The sequence below is a fragment of the Periophthalmus magnuspinnatus genome, chromosome 8, assembly GCF_009829125.3.
Source record: "Periophthalmus magnuspinnatus isolate fPerMag1 chromosome 8, fPerMag1.2.pri, whole genome shotgun sequence".
NCBI lineage: Eukaryota > Metazoa > Chordata > Actinopteri > Gobiiformes > Gobiidae > Periophthalmus > Periophthalmus magnuspinnatus.
In genome coordinates this window covers 6,025,291-6,035,638 of record NC_047133.1, presented here as the reverse complement: position 1 = coordinate 6,035,638, position 10,348 = coordinate 6,025,291, and the positions used below count along the sequence as shown (strand labels likewise).

General features: G+C 48.6%; 1 protein-coding gene across 1 annotated transcript; it reads right to left on the bottom strand.

Annotated features, from left to right (window-relative positions):
• Positions 1 to 445: 445 nt before the first annotated feature.
• thoc6 (THO complex 6) lies at positions 446 to 7,105 on the bottom strand. The gene is made up of 13 exons (XM_033970513.2): positions 6,994 to 7,105; positions 5,583 to 5,674; positions 5,023 to 5,087; positions 4,788 to 4,891; positions 3,278 to 3,315; positions 3,047 to 3,095; positions 2,900 to 2,971; positions 2,735 to 2,837; positions 2,588 to 2,637; positions 2,351 to 2,413; positions 1,955 to 2,065; positions 1,454 to 1,582; positions 446 to 568 (listed from the first exon to the last, which is right to left on the bottom strand). The coding sequence occupies exons 1-13, from the start codon at positions 7,006 to 7,008 to the stop codon at positions 488 to 490; spliced, it is 972 nt and encodes a 323-aa protein (XP_033826404.1). The 5' UTR covers positions 7,009 to 7,105; the 3' UTR covers positions 446 to 487.
• Positions 7,106 to 10,348: the final 3,243 nt, after the last annotated feature.

The following is a 10,348-nucleotide window of genomic DNA, read 5'->3' as shown; positions in this document are numbered from 1 at the left end:
GGTTTAGTTTAGAGCTCTGGTCCTGCCATCACCTATGGTCATGAGCTTTAGGAAAAGACCAAAACGACAACCTGGCGGATACAAAAGTGTAGATGAGATCCCTCTGTAGGGTGGCTGGGTGCTCCCTTTGAGACAGGGTGAGGGGCTCGGATCCACCTCAGCTGCTCCTCCATGTGGAGAGGAGCAGCTGAGGTGGCTCAGGCACCTGTTGCAGATGCCTCCTGGACGCCTCCCTGAGGAGGTGTTCATGTCCCACAAGGAGGAGGCCCCAGGAAAGACCCAGTCTGGAGAGGCTATGTCTCAACTGGCCTGGGAACATTTTGGATCTCACTGGAGAAGTGTCTGGGTTAAGGTCTGCGCATCCCTGCTCAAATCGCTGACCCCGGATAAGAGGAAGAAAATGGATGGACTTTTAGGAGACGTGGAAAAAAACTTTTCAAACTCATTTTACTACAAAAACATTTTATTAGAAAAGCAAAAGTTAAAATCAGAAGGAGAGAGAGAAGGCTCTGTACGACAGGTTTGTGAAGACGTCAATGTGGTCACTGCTGCCTCCTACGGTCAGCATCTGCAAACAGCAACACTCTGCATTAGACTACACCTCCCCCGACTAACCCCCCCACTCTCACCACCTGCTTATGCTTTGCCTGAAATGTTCCACTTTGGGGTATAGAGGGGGTATTTGACTTCTATGGGGTATTAACTATCATATTTAGATTGTTAAATCTATCTATTGTTAAAAAGCTATATTTAAGTTCCTATATCTAAGTTTCACTATGGTTTTTGACACTTTGAGTCTCCCCTCCCTTTGTTCTCTGTGCTAAGTCACTCCCCCTTCAGAGCGCTATCACAACACAATCAGCGTGCATTCCACCAATGAAACTACTTCATATCACACCAGGTTTATCAAGCTGCTGTGTACAGTTTTGTGTCATGTTTTTGTATATTTATGGAGAATTGTGGTGTGGGAGCATGGATGATGTAGGCTTGTTGGTGGAGCCTTGTACAAGTTTCAGCTGCCAACCATACGGAGGCTTCGAATAGGGCCCAAGAGATCTCCAGATTACTGAAACATGCATGGATGACATCAAACAGCTCAAAAATGTAGATACTTGTGAGCAATTAAACAAACAGATTAATGCCATTCTACAGGACATTTCAGGAAAGCACAATGCCTCACAAAAAAAGTGACGCAGAGGAGCTTTAAATAGCTCTGAACTCAAACGGAGCGAAATATCAACGTTTTGAAAAAAAAAAGAATGTTAAAACGACTGAAGAGCTAAGCCTCGTGTTTGGCCCCATGTTGCTTTCAGGATGTTTTTATCGTCACGGTATCGGTATCGTCAGCGTGGCATTGGTATCGTTGTCGAGGTATCGTTATTGTTACGGTATCGATATCGTAATCGTCCAGTCCCCGTGTGGTTTTGGTCACATGTGGGCTGCGTGTTCGTACCCGGTGCTCGCTGCTCTTGGAGTTGATCTGGAGACAGTTGAGATTCGGGGAAGAACTTGGTATCTGTGCCTTCACGTCTCCTCCCAGCATGCAATGGGATACCAGAGGCCCCTCCCCCACCGCCAGGATCTGAGGGAGACAGAGAAGAGTTGAGGGGAGAAAGGAGGACAGAGAGGAGAAGAGGGGGTGATAAGAGATGGAGGGAGGTGGAGGAGAAGTAGGAGAGAGAGAGGTGGTGGTGGTGGTATCTCATAGGGATGCGCCGATCCATCTTTTTCCATTCTGATACCGAGGGAGGAGTCTGTGGAGGGGGAGGACAGAGGGAGGAGTCTGGGGAGGGGGAGGACAGAGGGAGGAGTCTGGGGAGGACAGAGGGAGGAGTCTGGGGAGGGGGAGGACAGAGGGAGGAGTCTGAGGAGAGGGAGGACAGAGGGAGGAGTCTGGGGAGAGGGAGGACAGAGGGAGGAGTCTGGGGAAGTGTCTGGGAAGTGGGAGACTCACAAGGTCCTGGTAGAAGGCGGCGTGCCGTGTGCAGCCGCTCAGAGGAAACACCGAGGTCGGGGAGAGAGAGCGCAGGTGCCACAGGGCGAGCGAGGGGCCTCCACCGCACAACTGTGTACAAATACACAAAGTACTGCCATAAAAGTACATAGGTACACACAGTACTGGATTTTTATGATGATTATTTGTGATTATTTATGTTTTGATTTGTGTGATTTTAATGTCTTTCTTATTCTGTAAAGCACTTGAATTACTTTGTGTACAAATTGTGCTATACAAATAAACTTGCCTTGCCTTACTGCATTTAAAGTACAATACTGGAGTAAAGGTACACACAATCCTGTAGTAAAAGTATACACAATATTGCAGTAAAAGTACAGAATCAGAGACTCTCACCATCCAGTCGTTGTCTGTGGCCAAACAGCTGATCCACTTCCCGTACTGCGGCCGAGCACATGCCTAAAACATACGGTATATTTACACGCTAAGAACATGCTAAGAGCATGCTGGTAAAATGCTAATAACATACTAAGAACATGCTAATATCATGCTAATATCACACTAATAAAACGCTAATAATCACCATCATGACAGAACCTCCTCGTCCCAAACCTGTGGCACATTCAGACTCACCTCGTATTTATGAACCTCGATGATGTGAACTGACTGAGACGATCTGAGGTCTGAAACAACAGCAGGGGGCGCAATTTAGACTAGAGACCAGACTCGAATCATAACCAGACCAGAGACCGGGATCAAAACCAAAGCAAAGAGACTGACCCCAGATCCTCACGGCACCGTCTTCGGACCCCGACAGGATCTGACCTTCGCGCTCTTGCTCACACACACAGTGGATGTAGTCCTGATGCCCTCTCAGAACACTCTGCAGCACAGACAGGGATTAGACCAGGACTGAACAAGAACTAGACCAGGACTAGACTTTACCTTAAAATCTCCAGTCTCCAGATCGAGGACATGAAGATTGTTGTCTCCTCCTCCAACCACCAGAGAGTTCTCCTGAAGGACACCAGACATTCAGAGTAAACCAGGGCGTCCGGACCAGGGCCAGACCAGAACTATATCAGGACTTACTTTGGAGAGAAGGATCATGGCGTTGATTTCGGGGATCTCCAGACCAAGCCTGAAACACAGGGGTCAGATGCAGGTTTGGACCGGGTTCAGACCGCTCTCAGGTCTGGACCGGGTTCAGACCGCTCTCAGGTCTGGACTGAGTTCAGATCAGTCTCAGGGTCGGGTCTCTTGTTCATGTCTCTGGTTCTAGGACTCAAACCTGAGACCTTGTGGTTAGAGGGCAGTACTCACTTGTAATCCGGCCGTTTGGTCCACAGCGGCTTCACATTCTGAAAAAACACACAGTACTGAGATAGAGAACAGAGACAAGACTTACTCCCGTAATAGTAGTTTTACTGTGGTACTAAAATACTTCAGACTAGGACCTGAGACACTGACACTATTATATTTGGAACATAAGAAAAACACAGGTAGAGAGTCCTGAGGGCAGCAGTTATAATATGTAGTACTAATAAGTATAATATGTAGTGCTAGTTTTCAGACTTTCTTGAGCATCCATCCATCCATTTTCTTCAGCTTATCCGGAGCCGGATCGCGGGGGCAGCAGTCTAAGCAGGGACTCCCAAACTTCCCTCACCCAGACACGTCCTCCAGCTCCTCCGGTGGGACCCCAAGGCGTTCCCAGGCCAGCCGAGAGACATAGTCCCTCCAGCGTGTCTTGGGTCTTCCCCGGGGCCTCCTTCCAGTGGGACAAGCCCAGAACACCTCCCTAGGGAGGCGTCCAGGAGGCATCCTGCCCGAGCCACCTCAGCTGGCTCCTCTCAACGTGTAGGAGCAGCGGCTCTACTCCGAGCTCCTCCCGTGTGACTGAGCTCCTCATCCTATCCCTAAGGGTGCGCCCAGCCACTTTGCGGAGGAAACCCATTTCGGACGCTTGTATCCGCGACCTTGTCCTTTCGGTCATTACCCAGAGCTCATGACCATAGGTGAGGGTAGGAACGTAGATTGACCGGTAAATCGAGAGCTTTGCCTTCCGGCTCAGCTCCTTCTTCACCACAACGGACCGATACAGCGACCGCATCACTGCAGACGCTGCACCGATCCGCCTGTCAATCTCACGTTCCATCCTTCCCTCACTCGTGAACAAGACCCCGAGATACTTGAACTCCTCCACTTGGGGCAGAGACTCACCACCCACCCGGAGAGGGCAAACCACCTTTTTCCGGTCGAGAACCATGGCCTCAGATTTGGAGGAGCTGATTCTCATCCCAGCCACTTCACACTCGGCTGCAAACCGCCCCAGTGCCTGCTGCAGGTCCTGGCTCGATGAAGCCATCAGGACAACATCATCTGCAAACAACAGAGATGAAATTCTGTGGTTCCCAAACCAGGCCCCCTCCGGCCCCTGGCTGCGCCTAGAAATTCTGTCCATAAATATAATGAACAGAACCGGTGACAAAGGGCAGCCCTGGCGGAGTCCAACATGCACTGGGAACAGGTTTGACTTACTGCAATGCGAACCCAGCTCCTGCTCCGGTCATACAGGGACCGGACAGCCCTTAGCAAAGGGCCCCGGACCCCAAACTCCTTTCTTGAGCAGCTGTACTGCAATACTGGTACTGCAGTACTCCTAGAGTATTTGTGTATAGTAGCATTATATACAATATGTCAGACCTTTTTGAGAAGGTGGCTCCAGCTCCAGCACAGTACTAGCATGGAGTACTCCAGTACTACAGTAAATATGCAGCAGTTGCAGTAGTAGTAGTGGTAGTGGTAGTAGTGGTAATAGTAGTAGTAGTACCTTCTTGAGCAGGTGGCTCCAGCTCCAGACTCTGATTTCTCCATTTCCACAACTAAATAGAAGACTCTCCGACGAGACCAGAGCCAAGACTGGACCCTCATGAGCTGTACAGAACCAGGATTAAAGCAGGACTGAAGCAGGACTGAAGCAGGACTGAAGCAGGACTGAACCGGGACTATAACGGGACTATAACGGGACTATAACAGGACTAGACCAGGTCTAGACTAGGACTTACCGGTAAAGGTGAGCACGGGTTTGTGGCTGAGGGGGGTGGAGTCTGGACTCAGAGCTGCAGAGAGACTGAGACACAAAACTAGGGTCAGGACCAGGGTCAAAGGTCACATTGTGTGTATGTGTTACTTATTTCTTATTTATTTGTAAGGGGACAGTACATATTAATGAACATTTAAAAATGTAAATATGTAAAGACTATAGTCAAGATTGTATGTATATACGCATGTCTGCATGTGTGTGTATGTGTGTGAGAGCGCTTGTGTGTGTACGTATGTAGGGGTGTATGTGTGTGTGTGTGTGTGTGTATACATATGTATGTGTGTATGTATGTGTATACGTACGTGTGTGTATACGTACGTGTGTATGTATGTGTGTACGTACGTATGCATGTGTGTATGTGTGTACGTATGTATGTAGGTGTGTATGTTTGTATGTGTGTGTGTGTATGTAGGGGTGTGTATGTATGTGTGTATGTGTGTGTGTACGTATGTATATGTATGTATGTATGTATGCCTGTATGTGTTTGTGTGGGTTTTGGAGGCAGCAGTAGCAGTGTCTGACCTGAAGAGGGCGATCTCTCCGTAACCGTTTCCTGCGGCGAGGAAGCGTCCACATGGCGAGAAGCTCTGAGAGAACACTGACATGTGCAGGAGCTGTAAATAAACATGTAAACAAACACGTAAACAGCCCTGACACCGACATGTGCAGCAGCTCGAATAAATAAACTAATAAATGGGGTGGTATATCTGTGATATCGATACTGAAGATGCAGCCGATATCTGAGCGATATTCCTCCAGTCTCTGTGTCCTCTGACCTTTGGGGCAGAAACCCACAACAAACCAGTATCTTTGAAAACTCCATGGTAACAGAGTAAAGAGCAGAGCCAGAGGAGCAGAGCCAGAGGAGCAGAGCCAGAGGAGCAGAGCCAGAGGAGCAGAGCCAGAGGAGCAGAGAGCCAGAGGAGCAGAGCCAGAGGAGCAGAGCCAGAGGAGCAGAGCCAGAGGAGCAGAGCCAGAGGAGCAGAGCCAGAGGAGCAGAGAGCCAGAGGAGCAGAGCCAGAGGAGCAGAGCCAGAGGAGCAGAGAGCCAGAGGAGCAGAGAGCCAGAAGAGCAGAGAGCCAGAAGAGCAGAGAGCCAGAGGAGCAGAGGGCCAGAGGAGCAAAGTCTAAGGAGTAGAGGAGCAGAGAGCCAGAGGAGCAGAGAGCCAGAGGAGCAGAGAGCCAGGGGAGCAGAGAGCCAGGGGAGCAGAGAGCCAGGGGAGCAGAGGGCCAGAGGAGCAAAGTCTAAGGAGTAGAGGAGCAGAGAGCCAGAGGAGCAGAGAGCCAGAGGAGCAGAGAGCCAGGGGAGCAGAGAGCCAGGGGAGCAGAGAGCCAGGGGAGCAGAGAGCTAGAGGAGCAGAGAGCCAGGGGAGCAGAGCCAGAGGAGCAGAGCCAGAGGAGCAGAGAGCCAGAGGAGCAGAGAGCCAGAGGAGCAAAGTCTAAGGAGTAGAGGAGCAGAGAGCCAGAGGAGCAGAGAGCCAGAGGAGCAGAGAGCCAGAGGAGCAGAGAGCCAGAAGAGCAGAGAGCCAGAGGAGCAGAGAGCCAGAGGAACAGAGAGTCAGAGGAGCAGAGTCAGAGGAGCAGAGAGTCAGAGGAGCAGAGAGCCAGAGGAGCAGAGACAAAACAGTGCGATATTAAACCCGATAATAACTCTGGTTCCGCAGATCTACAGAAGTTGTTTAAAAGTTCTTAGTCCAATGGAACACAAAACTGAGGAGGAGGCTCAGACTGGAGCACTCTTCCTCCTCTTCCTCCTCTTCATCTTCGGGTCAAACGTCACAAACCGGAGCGGCGTCACGGCTCTTCTAAAAACTTTACGCACAAAGGTTTTATCAAAGAACATTTATTCTATCATCCTAACTACGAACTGTTTTCAATCAGGTCCGACACTGCTGCACCTCGTGCACAGACCAAACATCTGTGCACGCGCTTACCTCCACGGGACCCATTCCACCGGTGACACGCGCCCGTCCCGAGGAAAACCGAGCGAAACCGGGAAAAAACCTGCACAAAAGTCCGAACTGAAGACAAGAAAAGCAAGAGGAAGAACCACGGACGGGCGACGAAATATGACGTCACGTACATAGTGGCATCCTGGGAAATGTAGTGTTAAAACTTAAGCTCCGGTTTTTCTTTTACACATACACACACGCACGCAAGCACACACGCACGCACCCCCCCCCCCCCACACACACACACACACACACACCCCACACACACATATATATAATATTATATATATATATATATATATATATATATACCCACATGTATACATATCCACACCCTCCGCACTTGGTCTCATCCTCCACGCTTAGGTTCTGGGAGCTTGAGGGTTCTTCGCAGTATCTTTTTTGGACCCAGATTCCAGGGATCTGCTGCTCTTCCAGTTTGGGGGTCACTGCCCCGAGTGCTCTATGACCATGGGCACCACTGATACCTTCTTCTTTCAAGCCTTCTCCAGCTCTTCTTTGAGCCCCTGGTATTTCTCTCGTTTCTCATGTTCCTTTTTCCTGATGTTCCCATCACTTGGTTCTGCGATGTCCACCACAACGGCTTTGCTCTGTTGTTTATCCACCACCACAGTGTTCGGTTGGTTCGCCATCACCATAAATCCAGTCTGTATTTGGAAGTCCCACAGGATCTTGGTTTGATCATTCTCCACTACCTTTGGAGGTGTTTCCCACCTTGATCTTGGGGTTGTAGAAAACCACCCTTGAGGCCTTGAGATCTTCAGCACAGACATTGGAATGTCATTTGGGTTTGAGAAGCATAGCCAGATGGTAACAAAGAGAGGTAAGGTAGTCCACACAGAAGGGGTCCTACTCTCAGAAGGAAAAATAGCAGACATTGAGGGCAGTTACAGGTACCTTGGTATCCCACAAGCAAATGACATCCTTGAAGAGGAAACAAGGAAAGCAGCCAGCGCAAAAATATCTCCAATGAGTAAGGCAGGTCCTAAGGAATCACCTCAGAGGCAAGAACAAGACCCAGGCAATGAAGAGCTATGCACTGTCAGTAATCAGATGGCCAAAGGAGGAGATGCAGACCACAGACGTTCTCCTGATCCTGCATGGTGGGTTCCATCCCAACCATGGGTTCCATCCTTCCATCCGTAAGGAAAGAGGCCAAGGACTACTGAGTGTGAGAGCCACTAGTCTAGGGTGAAACATCCAAGACCCATAAGTACATCAAGGACAAGTCCCCAACAGATGACGTGCTCAGTGAATGTCTCAGGCAGTGGAGTGCAGAGGAGGAGGTGCAGGGAGGACAAGCCCCTGTTGCCCCTGATGTTGTACAGCTCCAGAAATTCAGTGATCCATTTGTGTATAGCTTTGAGTGCAAGGCTTTCTTGTTATCAATCCAGGCAGTGCACAGGTTGGTGTGATGGGTTCTGCAGTCTCAGACGACTGTTTTCATCTACCAGCTGGTATCTTTGCCGATGCCCTTCTATACGGTGCTCATATATTGATCTATGCGCCTACTTATCTTAGCTGCAATGATGCCTGACATGAGCTTCCATGTTGTGGAGAGACAGGTTATGGGCCGGTAGTTGGATGGGACTGTTCCCTTTGAGAGATCCGTCTGGATCAGGATCGTGAGCCCTTCGGTTAGCCATTCAGGGTGAGTCCCATCCCTTAGCAGCTGGTTCATTTGTGCTGCCAGCTGCTCATGGAGAGCAGTGAGTTTCTATAACCAGTGGGCGTGGATCATGTCAGGGCCTGGTGCAGTCAAATTTTTCATACCTGAGATGCTTACCAGGATATTTGGTGACTGGATTCTGGTCAGGGAGGTTGCTGTGTTCTCCTCTCAGAGACAACATCCACTGTGCATTGCTGTTATGTGATGTGTCCTTCTCTCATACGCCTTTCAGTACCATTCCTTTTCGAGTCTGGGTGGGTCTGCTCTGGTGTTATTACTCTGCCACTGAGCGTACACTTTTGCTGGTTGTGTTGCCAACGGACGGACTTGCAATTATACAGATAAACAGACTGGATTATACAGATGCACAGACTGGATTATACAGATACACAGACTGGATTATACAGATACACAGAGGAAGGATTATACAGATATACAAAGGCTGGATTATACAGATACACAGAGGAAGGATTATACAGATACACAGAGGAAGGATTATACAGATACACAGAGGAAGGATTATACAGATACACAGACTGCATTATACAGACACACAAAGGCTGGATTATACAGATACACAGACTGGATTATACAGATACACAGACTGGATTATACAGATACACAGACTGGATTATACAGATACACAGAAGATGGATTATACAGATACACAGAGGAAGGATTATACAGATATACAATGGCTGGATTATACAGATACACAGAGGAAGGATTATACAGATACACAGAGGAAGGATTATACAGATACACAGACTGGATTATACAGACACACAAAGGCTGGATTATACAGATACACAGACTGGATTATACAGATACACAGACTGGATTATACAGATACACAGACTGGATTATACAGATACACAGACTGGATTATACAGATACACAAAGGCTGGATTATAGAGATACACAGAGGCTGGATTATACAGATACACAGACTGGATAAAATCCATTTGCCTTTAGCTTCAGACGTTAATGATAAAAGTTGTGTTATTCTTCACATTTCTCGTTTAATGAAACATTCACTCAATACAAAGAATAAAAAAGAACTGATATTCCCAAAAACAAACATTAAAGAGATTTCTGTATTTTCAGAGATTTAAGGCCTGAGTTCTGGTCCTCCTCTCCTTCTATTCTCCTCTTTTCTTCTTCTTCTTCTCTCCCCTCTCCTTCTTTCTTCTGCTCCTCCTCCCCTCTTCTCCTTCTCCTCCCCTCTTTTCCTCCTCTCCTTCTATCCTCCTCTTCTCTTTCTTCTCTCCCCTCTCCTTCTTTCTTCTGCTCCTCCTCCCCTTCTATCTCCTTCTCCTCCTCCCCTCTTTTCCTCCTCTCCTTCTATCCTCCTCTTCTCTTTCTTCTCTCCCCTCTCCTTCTTTCTTCTGCTCCTCCTCCCCTCTTTTCCTCCTCTCCTTCTATCCTCCTCTTCTCTTTCTTCTGTCCTTCTCTCTTCTCTCCCCTCTCCTTCTTTCTTCTGCTCCTCCTTCCCTCTTTCCCCCCTCTCCTTCTCTTTTCTTATCCTCTTCTCTTCTCCCTCTCCTCTTCTCCTTCTTCTCTCCTCGCCTCCTCCACCTCCTCTCCTCCTCTTCTCCTCCTCCTCTTTCTGTTTTATTTCACATTTTCTTTTTGCTGTTTCATAAT

What these genes read in the sequence shown, in the direction of transcription:
- thoc6 (XM_033970513.2), bottom strand. An exon ending in ACCCGTGCTCACCTTTACCG is followed by an intron (nt 4,892 to 5,022) that starts GTAAGTCCTAGT and finishes GGTTCTGTACAG; the next exon opens with CTCATGAGGGTCCAGTCTTG. An exon ending in GGAGCCACCTGCTCAAGAAG is followed by an intron (nt 3,316 to 4,787) that starts GTACTACTACTA and finishes GTGTTTTTTCAG; the next exon opens with AATGTGAAGCCGCTGTGGAC.